This window comes from Geotrypetes seraphini, chromosome 3 (genome assembly GCF_902459505.1).
Source record: "Geotrypetes seraphini chromosome 3, aGeoSer1.1, whole genome shotgun sequence".
NCBI lineage: Eukaryota > Metazoa > Chordata > Amphibia > Gymnophiona > Dermophiidae > Geotrypetes > Geotrypetes seraphini.
Genome location: NC_047086.1, coordinates 173,066,917 through 173,085,470, shown reverse-complemented (window position 1 = coordinate 173,085,470; position 18,554 = coordinate 173,066,917). Strand labels below are relative to the sequence as shown.

The window sequence follows — 18,554 nt, the reverse complement described above, 5'->3', positions numbered from 1 at the left end:
AGACATTTAAAAAAAATCTAAATTCAAAGTAGACGTTTCCAGCTGGTCGTCCAAAGTTGGAGGTACAGAAATGGCCATTTTTGAATGGCAAACTGCTGGATGTCCAAAAATGTATTTATTTTTGAAAATTGTCTACTTAGACGTCTTGGCCAACAGGTCGTCTAGGCCGCCAGAACATCTAACTTTATACTCCATTTTTGATCAGAAAAACATCCATGTTGAAAATGTCCAAATGCAGACCATTTGAACTTGGGAGAGGCCTGCATAGCAATGGACTGGCCACATAGACCTCCCAACAAAGCAGTGGAACACATTAGAGGGCACTGCTGTGAACTTCACATAAAGGGTGCAAGATGTATATCTCAACATAACCCCCTTATAATTTATGGTGAGCCCGCCTCCCCCAAAACCTACTATACAGACCTGTGTACCACCCCAAAAGTACTTATGGCTGCAGGTGGTACCTATATGGCAGTATAGTAGGGTTTGGGTGGGCTCACACATTCTACCATAAATGTAGTGTTTAGAGTGGTTTATGGGCCTAGGTCCTCCTCTCGGAGGTTCACTAGCCCACCCACCAGGCTACTTAAGATACCTGTATTAAGCTCTGCTAGGTTTCCCCATGCCAGATGCTACTGTTCTAGAGTCAAGTATGTACCTTTTTGTTCTCAATTGTGTGTAGTGGAAGGGGGTCAGTGAGCACTGAGGGAGTGTAGGGTTGTCTTACCTTGATGCATGCAGTGGTCATCTGGTCAGTTTAGGCATCTTTGTAGCACTTAGACTCTTCTAAAACAGATCTACCAAAACTTCCAAACGTGTTTAAATTTGGCCCAGGATATCTTGCAAAACATTTTATTATCTGTGCAAGATGTCCAAGTCTAACCTGCCCTTAGGCAAACCCAAAGCCCACCCATAACACGCTTCCACCACACCCATCTTGTACTCTGAATGCACAGAGGCTGGGACACCTTGCTAGATGTCAAGAAAGGCGGTTTTAATTATCGGCATGTGGACATCCTGGCGATTAGGATGTCCAAGTGCCGATTTAGGATGTTGTTTGGACATCTTTGTTTTTTTATTATGAGCCCGATAGCATAAGTGGGCAAATGCACAGAAAAATAGAAAGCAAAATCAAGTTGGTGATGAAAGATACATAATAGTAGCATACTTGATGATTGTAGGCTGCATGGAAAGGTATAAAGAAGAATCAGAGAATCAGTTCAAAGGCTAGTTCTATCTTTTTATGTGTGGCTATGTAGTGTTCGGGAAAATGTCTGAGAATCTCAAAATGGCGACAATGTGACAAGGCAGTAGGGAAGGCCAGAAGGATGCTTGACTACACTGGAGAGCAGTATAACCAGCAAAAAAAGGATGTGATAATGCCCCTGTAGAAATCATTAGTGAAACCATATTTGGAGTACTGTGTTCAGTTTTAGAGGTCGTATCTTACTAAAACTAAACTAAACCTTAAGTTTATATACCACATCCTCTCCATAAAGATAGAGCTTGGCACGGTTTACAGGAACTTTAATATAATGAAGGAAAAACATAATAAGAATTAGTGATTATAAAGAGGGTAGCGAGATTTACATTTTTGAGAATAGCCAAGTTTTCAGATGCTTTCGGAATAATTGGAAGGAGCCCAAGGGCAGGAAGGTTATTCCAAAGCTCAGTGATTTTGATTCCTGCATAGATGACACCAAAGGTGTAGAAAGACTGAAAGCTGTTCAGAGTAAAAGAACCAAAATGGTATTGGGTCTGTACCAGAATACACTTCTCCCTCCGTAAACATGAGGGTTAGGGGCAAAGCCGGTCCACGGTTATTGAAAAACCGCGAATAACTTTTAGGGCCAACTCTGACCCACCCCGCCTACCTTCTGTGTCCCAGACCTCCCCAGACCTTACTTGGTGGTCTAGCAGTGACGTGGGGAAGGAGCAATCTTCCTACACTCATGCCTGTGCAGAGCCGAAATAAAAATTGGCTGCTGTGAGTTCCCGTTGTAGTCTCATGAGACCACGGGAACTCATGGCAGCCAGTTTTGATGACGGCTCTGCACAGGCCAGGATTGTAGGAAGATTGCTCCTGCCCCGCATCACCACTAGACCACCAGGTAAGGTGTGAGAAGGTCTGGGATGCAATGATTCACCTATAAAAGCTAGGGGAAGGTCCATGTATGTTAACATTCAGATGAATGGTACAGTACCTGCTTCCGGTTAATGTGGAAGCACTTTTCACCTCCTATATAGGTGACAGGTGGTCCCACTTTAACTCTGCATTAGCTAGTTAATTGCTTAGTAAGAGTCAAACCTTAAAAAAATAATTAATAATAATTAACTAATAAAAATAGTGCACATTTAATTTTCCTACACCTCCAAATTTCCCCATTCTGCCCCACCCGGCTACTTTTTCATGCCATCTGGCTGGAAAATATTTCTGGGGAGAACACTGCAGTGTATCGAAAACTGTGTGCCTCCTGAGATTTCAGGTGTACCGTGACACACTGGGGAGGAGGAGAGGTGCTGGTGCCTGATGACTACCTACAGGATATGCCTCTCGCGGCGAGAGGCACATCCTGTAGGCAATCAGCTGGCACCAACGCCTCTCCTCTTCAGCCTTCTTCCCTGCTGACAACCTCCCACAGGAGGGCCTTCATGCATGCGCAGACGTTGAAGTGATGATGTCAAGCGTACATGTGACGTCATCATGGCAACGTCCCTGCACTTCTGCATGCCTTGAACCGCAGCCACTGTGTTTAGTGTACCGTGGCTTGACAAAGTTTGTGGGACACTGCTTTAGTAGAAGGACCCCTTAAATACTTAAAAGAGAACAAGGAAAAAAACATCCAACAGAGGAAAATAAATGAAGCTATAAGGAGAGAATTAATTCATCAAGTCGCTAGGACTTCACCTGACACAAGGAAGAAAACTTAAAAGCAACACCAGGAAATAATTTTTCAGAGAGAGGCTAGTGTACTCTTGCACAGGAAGTGGTACGGTTGAAAACAATGACAGAATTCTGAAAGGTATGGAAGAAACACAGGTTTGCTATATGTCCTGTTTGTTTTAATTAGATTATAAGCTCTATTGAGCAGGATGGCCTCTTATATGTTTAATGTACAGTGCTGTGTACATCTACCAATGCTATAGAAATAAGTAGTAGTAGTATAATAGAAATCTAGGGATGGCATTTGCACACAGTGAAACTTAAAATAACTTTAATTCAAAACCATCTTTATTCAAACATACTTAAATGTTTCATAATATTCAACTGAAATTATGCCATTACAAACTGATATTCATGTGCATTGATAAGGGTACCTTTACTAACTGGTAAGAATTGTCATTAACGTTGTTTTTCATAATATTACCACAACCTTTTTTTCATAGAACATGGCACAACTGTTTATGAATAAGGCTTACTGTAGGATTTAAGACCTGGGCCCAAATTTACTAAAACATTTTTCCCATTTTATGTCTATTGCAAAAAGCTTAGTGAATCTGGCCCTTAATCAACAGTGAGCAGTTCTCTGCCAGAAGAACACATATAGTACTTTTGTATGAGAAATTTGTACAGCAGAATAAAGGGAGTAATTGGAAACCTCGATACCCCCACTCAATCCAGAATAAATCCCTCAGTCAGTGCCTTGCGGATATTATGATGAAGAACATCCTTGTTATATACCATAAATGGGGCTGGGTGGAGCAAGAGTGAACCCACGCTCTTGTGCCAGAGGCTCTTCCATCTAAAAAAAATGATTAGTAAACAAAAAGAATAAACCTATTAGTTGTTCACTTAAAAGAAGACTTGGATTCTTTTCAACCATTACAATTTCTAAAATTGGAGAAACTGGTTAAGCAAAAGAAAATAATTTTGACAGTAATAAAGGATGTGGGTAGTTAGTTTCCAGACTTTTCAGTGAAGCAATTGTTCTTGTACTTTACATGTTTTTATTTTATGCAAATAAAAAACAATACCTTTCTTTTTCATATATTTCTCTTAAGAATCATTTTTCTGTCTTTAAATTATATATGAAATTTACAGGCAGCCAGTACATCAAAAACTTCTGTGATTTATTCCTGCATTCCACAGCCAAACAAGAAATGTGCAGTAAAATTTTGAACTAATTGCAGCAACTATATCACACATGGAGGCAGACCTAAATGCAGAACATTGTAATAAACAGGGGATATAATACCTCAGAGCTCTACACAAAAAATCAATTGGTGAAAAATAATTCCTTAGCCACCACAAAAAAATGTAGGGACCTTTTTACTAAAACATAGTTAACATGCTAATGTTGCTCGTCATATTTTATACCTATAGGCCACATGTCACCTAACGCACACTACTATCCATTAGCATGCACAGGGCTTTAGTAAAAGAGTCCCATAATTTATAAAAAGGCAGACAAGATTAGAAATGTCGTATATGGCTTAAATGACAAAGTAGTGTCTAACAAGACTTCTAAATTCTGGTCTACTGACAAGGCAACAAGGTCCACCTCACTGTATCTTATCACTCCCACATCAGCTGTAAAAAGCATCAGGCAAGAGGAGTAGCAGGAGCAAGGGAGAAAAGCAGTTTTAAAAGCAGAAACGAGGAGAGGAGGGAGACAGAGAAGAACAGGAGGCTAGGGGCAAGGCGAGAGTTAGCTCCGCCCACCCCCACCGCATCGGAAGAGTCAGCACCCAAACTCCCCCATAAAAGGAGGCGGAGCGCGGCGAAGGTGAGCGGCAAAGGCGCTCGCCTTAGCGAGCGCGCCTTTGCGAAGGGCCTCAAGAAAGGCCAAGTCACTACACCCAAGAGCACAGGGAAGCACTGAAAGGTAAGGAAGCGGCAAGCACAGAAGGTAAGGAAGAAGCAGGCGCAGAAGGGACAAACACACAAGCAGTAGTAAGGTAAGGAAGAGCACACACAAGAAGGCAGCAAGGAAAGAAGCAGATACAGAAGGAACAACCACACACATGCAAAAGTTAGGCAAGGTTGTGCAAAGGCAGCAGGCACAGAAGGAACAAACACACAAGCAAAAGTAAGGAAAGGTAGAGCTTAGGCAGCCCACACAAAAGAAGAAGGCAGCAAGGCAAGAAGCAGGTGCAGAAGGAAGCAGATACAGAAGGAACACGTAAACTTAATTGCTCTCTTAAAGTAGTAACCCCGATGGAAGCAGAAGGTGACCAGAAGATGAGCTTTCCAGTGTTCTGCATGGACTGTCATATGTATGACTACCTCCCCTCGGGGAGACAGTCATACGTATGTAGTCGGTGTCAGGAGCTGAAAAGCTTGAAGAAAGAAGTCAAGCGACTTGAGGACAAGATACAGGAGCTAGAAGGACTTTACACCGCGGAGTACCCTACCAGGGCATTTGAAGACTTCAGGAGTGAAAGACACATCGAGAAGGAAGTCAGGGAACTCGAGGAATTCATTGAGAAATCATACAGGAGGAGGGTGGAAGAGAACGAACTACAGATGAGAGATGAAGTTACACCAACACCAACATGGAAGGGGGAGCAAGAAGCAGGTGACCTCAAAGAAGATACCCACAGAGGAACACCACAAGAGGGGGAGGAATTGGCTAGTCGATGCCCAGAAGAAGAGAGAGCAAAGCACACCGAGGACATTGATCTGAGACCGAAACGAAAATTGAAGAAGGGAAAGTCAGCGATCCTGGTGGGAGACTCGATACTGAGGCATGTGGACAGCCACATAGCAGGAGGAAGAGAGGATCTACTGGTGACCTGCCTCCCAGGAGCGAGAACCAAGGACATCGTGGACAAAATTGGGAAGAACCTGGAAGGAGCAGAGACGGAAGAGACCACAGTAATGATCCACATCGGGACGAATGATGTCAGCAGGAGAGACTACAGAAGAGGCACGCTGATAGAACAGTTCAAGATTCTGGGAAGGAAGCTGAAGATGAGGACCCAGAAGATAGCATTCTCAGAGATCCTACCGGTACCGAGGGCAGATGTGAAAAGTCAGGAGGAACTACAATCAATAAATGGGTGGATGAGGAGATGGTGTGAGGAAGAAGGGTTCCACTTTGTGAGGAACTGGACAACGTTCTGGGGCAAGAGCAAGCTCTACAGGAGAGATGGACTGCACCTGAGTGCGGTGGGAACAAGACTTCTAGCAAACAACGTCAAGAGAGGAATAGAACAGGCTTTAAACTAAGAGGAAGGGGAAAGCCAACAGTCAACCTAGCGTTGACGATTCGGAAGAAGGTATCCTGTGAAGATACTAAGGGGAAAAAAGGCTGGGAAGAAACAAGGGACAAATTACAGGAGACAACTAACCCAGAAGTGGAGGTTAAAAAGATTGTAACAAAAGAGAAGACACTAAAGACCGAAGCACAGGGAAAGGAAATGAAGACGACAAAATGCCAGGATCTAAATTGCATATATACTAATGCAAGGAGCCTAAGAAACAAAATGGGGGAACTAGAAACCGTGGCCAATGCAGAGGACATAGACATCATTGGAATCTCTGAAACGTCGTGGAATGAGGAAAACAAATGGGATACAGCACTGCCGGGGTACAAGCTCTATCGCCAGGACAGGTCAAGACAGAAAGGAGGAGGAATAGCCCTATACGTAAAAGAAAGCATACAATCAACAAGAATGGAAACAGCGGAGACGACCAACAAACTGGAATCGCTATGGGTTAAAATACCAGGTAGGAAAGGGCATGAAATAAAGATGGGCCTATACTATCATCCACCCGGGCAAACCAGAGATATCGATAAAGAAATGGATGCCGAGATGAAGCGAGAATGCAAAAGTGGTTACACGGTTATTATGGGAGACTTCAACTACCCTGGGAAAGACTGGAGTCTTGGAAGCTCAAGATGCGCTAGGGAGACAGAATTCCTGGAGGCTATACAAGATTGCTTCATGGAGCAGCTTGTTAGAGAACCGACGAGAGGAAATGCCACTCTGGATCTAATCCTAAATGGGCTAATGGGACCTGCAAAGGAAGTGGAAGTAGTTGGACCGTTGGGAAACAGCGATCGTAATATGATCAAGTTCAAGGTTGAAGTAGGAATACCGAACGGAAAGAGAACCATAGTGGCAACTTTCAACTTCAGGAAAGGAAACTGAAGCAATGAGGGAAATGGTAAGGAAGAAACTTAGGAACACTTCAAAGAAATAGCAAACGGTAGAACATGCCTGGTCTTTATTCAAGGACACGGTGAGTGAGGCGCAAAATCTGTACAAACCCAGATTCAGAAAGGGGTGCAAAAAGAGTCGAACAAAAGACCCAGTATAGATGACTAAAATAGTGAAGGAAGCGATAGGCAATAAGAAAAATTCATTCAGGAAATGGAAAAAGGACAAAACTGAAGGGAACCGGAAGGAGCACAGGAAGTATCAAAAAGAATGTCACCGTGTGGTTCGAAAAGCCGAAAGAGAGTATGAAGAGAGGCTAGCCAGGGAGACATGAAATTTCAAACCGTTCTTCAGATATGTTAAAGGGAAACAGCCAGCTAGGGAGGAGGTGGGACCGCTGGATGAAGGAGACAGGAAGGGAGCGGTGAAGGAGGAGAAGGAAGTCGCGGAAAGATTTAACATGTTCTTTTCGTCTGTATTTACAAACGAAGACACAACCAACATACCGGAACCTGAGCAATTCTTCAGTGACAATCAAACAGAAAAATTAACATCCATGGAAGTGAGCCTTGATGATGTACACAGGCAGATAGAAAAACTTAAAACTGACAAATCCCCGGGCCCGGACGGAATCCATTCAAGGGTTTTGAAGGAATTAAAAGAAGAGATAGCGGAACTACTGCAGCAAATTTGCAACCTATCCCTGAAAACAGGCGTGATCCTGGAGGACTGGAAGATAGCCAACGTCACGCCCATCTTTAAAAAGGGATCAAGAGGTGACCCGGGAAACTACATACCGATGAGTCTGACCTCGGTTCCGGGAAAAATGGCAGAAGCACTGATAAAAGAAAACATCGATGAACATTTGGAAAGAAACGGACTTCTGATAACAAGCCAACATGGTTTCTGCAGGGGGAGATCATGCCTAACTAACTTATTGCACTTCTTCGAAGGAATTAAAAAATGGATGGACAGAGGAGACCCCATAGGCATCATATACCTTGATTTCCAAAAAGCCTTTGACAAGGTGCCTCACGAGCTTCTACTCCGGAAACTGAAGAACCATGGGGTGGACGGAGATGTACATAGATGGATCAGAAACTGGTTGGTGGGTAGGAAACAGAGGGTAGGAATGAAGGGCCACTACTCGGACTGGATGAGGGCCACGAGTGGCAGGGCGTTCCGTAGGGCTCAGTGCTCGGGCCGTTGCTATTTAATATATTCATAAATGATCTAGAAACAGGGATGAAGTGTGAGATAATAAAATTTGCGGACAATACAAAACTATTTAGTGGAGCTGGGACTAAAGAGGAATGCGAAGAATTGCAAAGGGACTTGAACAAACTAGGGGAATGGGCGGCGAGATGGCAGATGAAGTTCAACATTGAGAAATGTAAAGTATTGCATGTGGGAAGCAGAAACCCAAGGTTCAACTATACAATGGGAGGGATGTTATTGAATGAGAGTACCCAAGAAAGGGACTTGGGGGTAATGGTGGACATGACAATGAAGCCGACAGCACAGTGCGCAGCGGCCGCTAAGAAAGCAAATAGAATGCTAGGTATAATCAAGAAGGGTATTACAACTAAGACAAAAGAAGTTATCCTGCCGTTGTATCGGGCGATGGTGCGCCCGCATCTGGAATACTGCGTCCAATATTGGTCGCCGTACTTTAAGAAGGATATGGCGTTACTCAAGAGGGTTCAGAGGAGAGCGACACGCCTGATAAAAGGGATGGAAAACCTCTCATATGCTGAGAGATTGGAGAAACTGGGTCTCTTTTCCCTAGAGAAGAGGAGACTTAGAGGGGATATGATAGAGACTTTTAAGATCATGAAGGGCGTAGAGAGGGACAGATTCTTCAAACTTTCGAAAAATAAAAGAACAAGAGGGCATTCGGAAAAGTTGAAAGGGGACAGATTCAAAACGAATGCTAGGAAGTTCTTCTTTACCCAACGAGTGGTGGACACCTGGAATGCGCTTCCAGAGGGCGTAATAGGGCAGAGTACAGTACTGGGGTTTAAGAAAGGATTGGACAATTTCCTGCTGGAAAAGGGGATAGAAGGGTATAAATAGAGGATTACTGCACAGGTCCTGGACCTGTTGGGCCGCCACGTGAATGGACTGCTGGGCATGATGGACCTCAGGTCTGACCCAGCAGAGGCATTGCTTATGTTCTTATATTAAATCATGATAGTTCCATCATCTTCACATTAAGAATCAATAAACTGGCAGACATCTAAGCCCATATAGGATGTACAGTAAACAATGGTTCAGAGCCTCAGAAATCATATTCATTCATTCTCCAAATATAAGCAGTTGCGTAGAGGGGCATAATAAAAAGAAAAATCTAAGTCTCATGTGGACATAGGGTGCTAGTCACCTAAAGTGGGCAGTACCAAAGTGTCCATTCTCGAAAAGTACATCCAAATATTTTGGGGGGGGGAAATCGTCTGTCTATACGTCCAAGTGTTTGATCATCCAGACTGCCAATACACCTATATTTATACCATATTCTCATCAAAATATTTGTCCCAAGTCCCAAAAGGCCAGAGCAAAAGTTTGTTTGGGTCATGTAAAATTCAGCATACAAAGTTTAATCAAAATCCATGATGGTGAGGTTCCCCACCTCACCAGCACGAATTTTGATGAAACTTTGTATGCTGAATTTTACATGACCCAAACAAACTTTTGCTCTGGCCTTTTGGGGCTTGGGACGAATATGTTGACACGGAATGGCCCTTAACCAGTAAAATTCTGTCTCTAGAAATGTTTAGTTTCTGCTTGTATTTTTTGATATACCGTGTTTCCCTGAAAATAAGACACTGTCATATTAATTTTGGGCCCAAAAAACCACTAGGTCTTATTTTCGTGGAAATAATGCCCAATCACAAACCCACAGCATCTTCCTATCCCCTCTCCTCTTCCCCCCCACCGCGCAGCCAAACCCCCTCTGAACTTTCCAGCTCACCCTCCCCTTCCATCTCTCCCTCCCCACACCGACCGCAAGACCGACATACCATTACCTTCTTCCAAACAGCAGCAATCTAAATGGGCTGCTTTGGGCCTTCTACTGCTGGGGCTTTGCTGATGACATCATCAGTGATGCGGCAGAGAAATGCCCCGGTGAGAAAAGGAACGAAGCAGTGCATTTAGATTGCTGCTGCGTTGCTACCGTTTGGAAGAAGGTAATGGTATGTCGGTCTTGCGGTCGGCATGGGGAGGGAGAGATGGAAGGGGCGGAGGGAAATCCAGTGCTTCAACTAGGGCTTATTTTCGGGGAAACACAGTAGGTGAAAAGCCATTACCTGTGCCTTAGTTGGTTCTTATTATAGTAATAGAAATAAAAGAAAATAAGAAGATACATTTTTATTGGTCTAATTTTTCAAAGTGAGAGATTACTTAGTTCACATAGCAGGCTTTTCATGACTATGTTGAAGTCTAACTCATATTTGATATTGGCTGGCCATTGGTACGTACAATATCTTGCTATTTTTTGATACAGACCTGGTGCCAAATGGCTAGTTATTGCATTATTGTCTTCAGTGTTTCTCCTGCTTAAACCTATGTAGAACTTCTTTTTTCCAGAATAGATTGAATGAATTGCACTAGATGGTAGTCGTGCTTCATTGCAAGTGCAAGCAGAAGATGTAGAGGTTTCCACAGTTTCATTTTTTACAAATATATACTTTATTCAGATTTTTAGCAGTCCGTGATGTCATTGATTTTCCTGGTACTGTTCTTTGGAAATGACTGTTCTGTAGATACTAAAAGTGCTAAATCAAGAGTAAAATTAAACCTAGCTGCAAATAGTGGCTATTGTGGTCACAGTTATGACTTGAAAGAGAAAAACTGATTGTATTTTCCAGAATATTGTGCATGCATTTGCTGGAAACCTTTCCTTGAAGATCATCTGTATGCTTTTTTTTTTTTTTTTTTTTTTGAGTTGAAAGATACTATTCATTTTGGTTTTTAGTCCACATACATACTGCAAGTAGTGAGAAATATAGAAACTGACAAAAATGCTGCATGAAGTAACTGGTCACTTTCTTTGAATTAATTTTGCATTGTAGATTGATTATTTGAATTTCAGCTGTGCTGTAGCACTGACTTTTTAATAGGTGACAACTTTGGCGTTTGAGGGACAATAGTTATATTCTCAAGGTTCCGGTTCCAGATCCATCACTGTAAAGCAGAAATAGTTGTAACCACCAAGACTATTTCTCCATTAGACTTCCCTCCAAAGTCATTAGCCATTGTTTAAAAACACTGAGGAAGATCACTGTGAGACCTAATATTACTATAAAAGAATTACAGAAGTCTCTTGTTGAGGCAGGGAAAGGGTTACCAGATGTCCAGATTTACTCAGACATGTCTTCTTTTTAAAGGACTGTCCGGGTGTCCAGACGGTTTCCTAAACTAGAGGCAGTGGCGTAAATGCGCCTGAGTCGAGTCTTATTTGATAGGAAACTAGAATGAGAGGGCAAAGAATGAAATTAAGAGGTGATAGGCTCAGGATAATATAAAGAAATACATTTTTATAGAAAGGATGGTAGATGCATAAAACAGTCCCCAGAAGAGTTGGTGGAGACAGAGACTGTGTCTAAATTCAAGAAACCATGGGATAGGCACATGAGGTCTCTCAAAGAGAGGAAGAGATGATGGTTACTGCGGATGGACAGACTGGATGGGCCATTCGGCCTTTATCGGCCATCATGTTTCAGAGCTGTTTATAGAATATCCCCTAAAATGTTTGCATATTTTACCATTTACAATGTATGCCCCTTATAAAACTACCCCTTTTCTTTGCAATTTTATAAAAGTCATTTTATGCATGGAAAAATCTTTATAAAATAACTCCTCTCCTCCCCGCCTTGTTCTCAGGCTTCCGCTCTCTTGTCTGCGTATTTTATTATTTTGTCAGTATTTTGTCATTTTATTTAAATTATAGTACTGCAACTTATGTTGTTTGATTCTTTATGATATAATTATTTTGGTGTATTGGTATATTTCAGTACTCTAGTTATTGTACATAGCTTTTGTATAATTGTTTGGAATATTTTAAAATTTTTATTATAATTTTGGATCTACATTGCCTAGAATTCCTTTGTTGGAAATGAATTAAATATATATACAAATAAATAATAAAAGACCTCTTTTACGAAGCTGTGTAGCATGGGCCACTGAAGTAGCTTCCCTGAAGCCCATAGATATTTAAAGGGCGCCGGGGCCGGGGCTGTTTGGCTTTGTTCAGAATAGGTCAGTTTCTGTTAAGTGACTGAATTCTTTTCTAATTGGATTTCCTTTTACTCATATTGGATGATTTTGGTTGTTGCTTTTCCCTGTGATGTGGATTATGTCACCTATTTCTGTTTTCACATTTTTATTATTTAAAGTTGATTCTCTTTTGGGTCTTTTTACAAAGGTGTGCTGCTGAGTAGCACACCCTAACTCCATCTTTTACTAAGGTGCGCTATGCTTTTTAGCGCACGCTAAACACTAACGCATGCATATTATCCTATGGATGCGTTAGCAGTTAGCACACGCGTTGATTTAACACACGCTAAATGCGCGCTAAAATGCTTAGTGCACCTTAGTAAAAGAGGGCCTAAGTGCCGAGCCGCCCATTCTATTCCTATGAGTAGCTCGGCATTTAGCGTGTGCTGCTTGGCAGTGTACCACTGTGAAAGCCCATGTATATTAGTTGTGTTTTTCTTGTTATAATATGGAATTTTGTAAAATCTGAAAATTCAATTAAAAAGACTAAATTAAAAAAAAAATGTCTTTGTTTTTCTACAGGAAGTTTCAGCCCAGTTGGACAACCTTTTAGCCGAATGCCATCAGTCAGACTGCAGATGGTAAAACTGACTATTTATTTCCAGAATATGCTACATTTAGAAAACCACTTATTTATAATAGAACACTTACCATTTACAGGACAATATTCAGCAGGTAGTGATCAGCGTTTTTTTAAGCTCTGACTACCACTGGCTAAATTAGACCTAGATTTTCAATGCCAGACCATATCCAGCTAATGGCATTGACTATCCAGGTTTGCAGTTGTAGCTGTTATTCAGTGCTGCACATGCATACCTAACAAGACAAAATTAGAATTGTCTACATAATCCCAACTCCAACAATGGACTACCCCTTAATCTTGACCCCCTTACTAGCAGGCAGTGGCATAATAAGGAGGGGCAGAATGTCCCGAGTGCTATCTTGGTGGGGGCGTGTGTTCTTCTCTCATCCTGTCTACACCCCCCACCCCCTTGTACATCTTGAAATTTTCTCTGGCACATGCAGCATCTTCCACCTCCTGCTTGTGACAGCCTGGCTCCTTTCTGATGTCACTTATAATTACATATTGTGACAAACCCAGCGCCCGCACAGGCTTTGCTCCTAGATCTAACAGTAATATCATGTGCAGAAGAGCTGACCAGGTAAGCTCTACTGAGCAGCTTGAGGCTGACCTCCCTTGTACCTACTGTAAGAACAAAGGTGGAGATGGCCAGGTTGACTATGAGCAGGCAGGCAGTATTTTAAACCTACCAGTAAACCAACTAAGACAGGCAAAGCTAAAATGCCTGTTGTTTTAAGGCTAAAGTAGAGCAGAGAAGGAAAGCTGGAGCTTGCACAGCCTGTTGCTGAACCAAAACCCATTCCCCTCTACAGGCTGAAGGGGAGTGGCTTTGGTCTGATTAAAGGAAGGCTGAAAGAAGCAGAAAGGGGAGAGTGACGTGGCAGACATGCTCAAGAAGACTCAGGAAAGGCAGGAGCATTTCCCAGACTGGTCAAATTCTGGTGTCCCAGACTGGCCCATGGAAGAGATGGAAAGAAATTTGCCCACCTCAGACTTTTTTGCTTCAGAAGGTTTTGAGAGCATGGAATTCCTAGAGGATTGTGCCAGCACAGAAGCATTGCCAGAGCAAATGGAGACCAACTGAATGAGTGTTTGTAGTGAAGCTGGTTGTTTCTCCTCAAGGCACAATGTGCTGTATGATTTTCTTCAACTTTGAGTTTTGCATTTTTGCCAGGGAGTTTTTCTTAACTGAGTTTATAAGTTACCCTGAATGTAAAACTGTTGCCATTTATAAAGGCTGCAATTCTTTTTTTTTTTTCTTTTTTTTTCTTTTTATTCAATTTTCAAATTTCAATCAAGCGAAATACATACAACTTGAATAGCTCAATATAACATAATAATGAAATCATAAAATCAGGAAAAAAACAATTGTTGGATATTTAGTCCACAATATTAGAGGAGATCAACAAGAAATAATTCAAATAAAATAATACAAAATACTAAGAAGCGGCATAACTCTGTGTTACCTACTGCTGGTATAGCAAGCTAAATATTATTGGCCACAATTGCTCTTCCTTCTCTCAATTCAATAAATTCCAGCAGCTGTTTGGGTTCAAAAAATAAGTAACTCTTATTTTGATAAGTAATAAAACATTTTAAAGGAAATTTTAGCTGAAATATTCCACCCAAAGCCAGGACTCTTGTTCTTAATGCCAAGAACTCCTTCCTCCGCTTCTGGGACTTTTGAGCCATATCAGGAAATAAACAAATTTTGGCCCCAAAAACTGGTCATTCAAATGACGGAAATATAAATGCATAACATAATCACGGTCATTTTCCAAAGCTAAAGTAACTAATAGAGTTCTTCTCTCAGTTACCACCTCCAGTGAACTCTCTAGGAAGGTTGTCAAATCTAATTCCCCCTTTTTATCTCCTTGATTTTCAATAGGAGTAGAAGCCTTCACAGTACTTTTTAACTGCAAGTAATTAACTCGTACAATCGGAGGTAAATTATCCGGTGGGATACATAATATTTCCCTAAAATATTTCCTAACCATCTCCATAGGAGAGATGACTGGAGATTTAGGAAAGTTCAAAAGTCTCAAATTATTCTTCCTCAGCTAATTTTCAAAACTCTCCATTTTCCTTGCCATGTAAACCCTTTCTTTTAATAAACCAAAGTTTGTTTGTTCAATTTCGGAGAGTTGTGTCTCCTGTTTCACTAAATTCTCTTTCATTTGAACAATATCTACTCCTTGTTGCTCAAGCTTGGGAAAAGACTGTTCCATAGTCAGCAGATAAAGTAGTAATAGCTAATTTAAGGTTAGCATTCATCACCGATATAGCTTGCCATAGTGCCTCCATGTCTATCTTTGCGGGTCTCTCCAACGCTCCAAACTGCAAGCTGACTCCTCCCAAAGCACCTTTCACCTTCAATCCGGTGTGGGGTAGATGATCTTTTCCAGACTCGCCCTCCTCTACCAGGGCTCGAGCTGTACTCCCTCCCAAGCCGGAAAATGACATCTCCATCCTCAGGAACGATGTCTCCAGCTCTCCCACGAGCGGTGCGCTTCCGGGTTGAAGTGGCACCATCTGCTGCTCAGGGCTCTAAGACGCCCCTTCTACCTGCACGGAGTTGCCTGAGGTCTCCAGGTTCTCCCCCCCCCCCAAGGTAGGACGCGCCTGAGCAGGAGAACGCCTCCGCCAAAGTTGCCTGGACCATCTGCTGCTGGGTCCCCGTCACCGCCAGAGGGTTAATACGGGTCGTGCCCTTTCTCTTCCCCATTCCAAAGTAGGGGAAGATCCCACAGCAGGTTCGTCGCGGCTCAATAGCGGAGCCTCCTCTCAGGCTTAGACAAAAGGAAACTGTTTAAAAATCAACGTTTTGAATTCCTAATATTATGCACTGTGTTTGCTATTGCTGCTGGTGATTGCAGAGCTCCGTTCAGCTGAGCTTCCTGCTGATAGTTGCTTCAGCAACCTGAGAGAATTATAGGGAGCCTGGCTGTTTTAGGTTATCTCTGAGTTCCCCAGAGAACAACAGAAGCTCTCTACTCTTGAAATATATTTCTTGTATGCAATGACTTCTGCCAGTGGTCATCGACTTGGCAGCTATGCTTTAATGCTAAAAAGTGTAAAGTAATGCACCTGGGTAAGAGAAATCCATGCAGAACTTACACACTAAATGGTGAGACCTTGGCTAGGACCACGGCGGAACGTAATTTAGGGGTGATCATTAGTGATGACATGAAGGCTGCCAATCAAGTGGAGAAGGCTTCCTCCAAGGCAAGGCAAATGATGGGTTGTATCCGTAGGGGTTTTGTCAGCAGGAGACCTGAAATGATAATGCCACTGTACAGATCCATGGTGAGACCTCATTTGGAGTATTGTGTTCAATTCTGGAGACCACACTACCGGAAAGATGTGCGGCGAATTGAGTCGGTTCAGCGAATGACCCACCAGGATGGTCTCGGGGCTCAGGGATCTCACGTATGAAGAAAGGCTAAATAAATTGCAGCTGTACTCACTAGAGGAACGAAGAGAGAGGAGGGACATGATTGAGACGTTCAAATATGTTGCGGGCCGTATCGAGGTGGAAGATGATATCTTCTGTCCTATAGGTCCTTCGACCACCAGAGGGCATCCGCTGAAAATCAGGGGAGGGAAATTTCATGGTGATTCCAGGAAATACTTCTTCACAGAAAGGGTAGTCGATCATTGGAACAGTCTACCTCTGCAGGTGATTGAGGCTAGCAGCGTGTCAGATTTTAAGAGAAAATGGGATATTCATGTGGGATCTCTAAGGGAGTAAAGACAGGGGGGTGGGTCATTAGAGTGGGCAGACTTGATGGGCTATAGCCCTTTTCTGCCGTCATATTCTATGTTTCTATGTTACTATAAAAATAGAGGCTTGAGAATAACTGACAAAACAGAAGTTCTAGCTTCCAGAAAGTAACTTTAATTGTAGTGCTGAACCAGAGCTTTATTGTTCAGTGAAGATGTTTTGCTTTTCAAACTTTCTTTTTCTGTGATATACTGCAGTTAGGACTCAGGGTTTTGCCCTCATACAAAGAACTGAAAACTCTCTATCTTTGGCTGCAGTGTTTGGCTGAAGTTGCTTTAAAAGCCCTTGTCTATCGTTTCTGCTGTTTGCCAAATATATATATTTATTCTGTTTGAAGAATTATTTTGAATGCTGCATGCCATTCTTTGTGGCTGGTCTGAATTAAAGCTATTTGATTTTGACTACATGATTGAGACTGGTTTTGTGGATAGTAAAAAAAAGGAACAAGTACTTACCTGTATTTCCAGAACCCAGCCAGACACCTAGGGTCAGTTACAAGCCCTGAAGATTCCCCTGGTAGTAGGGGACATGCCAGGTCCAAAGAGAATTGTCACTTTCCAACACCTCTCTAGGGGGTGTTTGTGACAATATTAATTTTGTTGTCCATTATTTTATTTTTTGAAATGTACCTTTATTTTCATCCTTCCTGGATACTGGGGTTCCTTGTAGCTATATTATATGTTTTCTCTGGGAGTTCTTCTTTCCTTTCTCTTTTCAATTTATCTTTTATACAAGCATTATTTTTTTCTCCCAGGCACTTAGGGCCTGTTTTACAAAGCCGCGCTAGTGGCTGCAGCATGGTAACAGCCCCGAAGCCCATAGAGATTTAAAGAGCTTCGGGGCTGTTGCTGCATGGCAGCCGCTAGCGCAGCTTTGTAAAACAGACCCTTAGTTTAGATTGTGAGCCCATTTGGGACAGAAAGGGTAACTTTTTAATGTGCCAATTATATTATTAGCTTTGTAAACTGCTTAGTGCTTATGTGCTAGCATATATCTGATTCAATAAATACAATACAATAAACCCTGGTCACAGGGCCAGGACCTGACATAAGAAGGGAGCCAAGGCTGGCGCAAGAAGGAGGTAGAGGATACTGCTCATGCCAGCAAATATTTCAAGAGGTATGCAGGGGGAGATGCTCAAGCAGCGGGGAAAAATAGGGAGCCCATGGCACAACAGTGCTGGCACCACCGCCCTGGGTGCCTCTCTCCCTCCCTCGCAACACCACAGCTGGAAGGGTAAATTCAGTGGAGGAGACCACAAGAAAATAAGAGATATGATATGATATTTTCACTTCCCAGAGTTATGAGATTGTGTTGACATTGTACATGTTTCAGGAAACAGTTGAAACTCAACTGTTCGTCTAAACATTTATGTAATATGTATAGACTGAACACTGAATAAATCTGGCGTTGCATGGTCCCTAAGGGTTAATGTAGTGATGTCATAAGATGAAGTAAGAACTCCAGCGTGATAAAGTTTGATATGTTAATGTTAATTTTTTTTTTTTTATCATTAAATGTTTATTAAAAGATTTTGAGTATAAAATTATACACACCAGAAATTGCATAGCAGAAACAACAGAGGTGCAAACAAGCATACAAAACCACAACCAGAGATCTAGAAGTCTCATCATGCTCCCCCAACAATACAATCATCAAAGAGTGCTCCCACCCCTACCAACAATCCCCCAGTAGAAAGCAGTAACCCTAACTCCACTATATCCCCCCACCCCCCCGCACTACCACTAACAAAGAGGGACTCCCTGTTGGTTCTGCAGGAGAGTCCCCCCATCCACCATCCCC

The 18,554-nt window shown here is 42.3% G+C and overlaps 1 protein-coding gene across 2 annotated transcripts in view; it reads left to right on the top strand.

Moving 5' to 3' along the window:
* The window catches only part of AHI1 (Abelson helper integration site 1), a 468,789-nt gene that overhangs the window by 332,170 nt on the left and 118,065 nt on the right, over positions 1 to 18,554 (top strand). For both annotated transcript variants that reach the window (XM_033938898.1, XM_033938899.1), the window contains exon 20: positions 12,907 to 12,965. In XM_033938898.1, the coding sequence (XP_033794789.1) occupies positions 12,907 to 12,965 (59 nt within the window). The remainder of the gene's footprint in view (positions 1 to 12,906; positions 12,966 to 18,554) is intronic.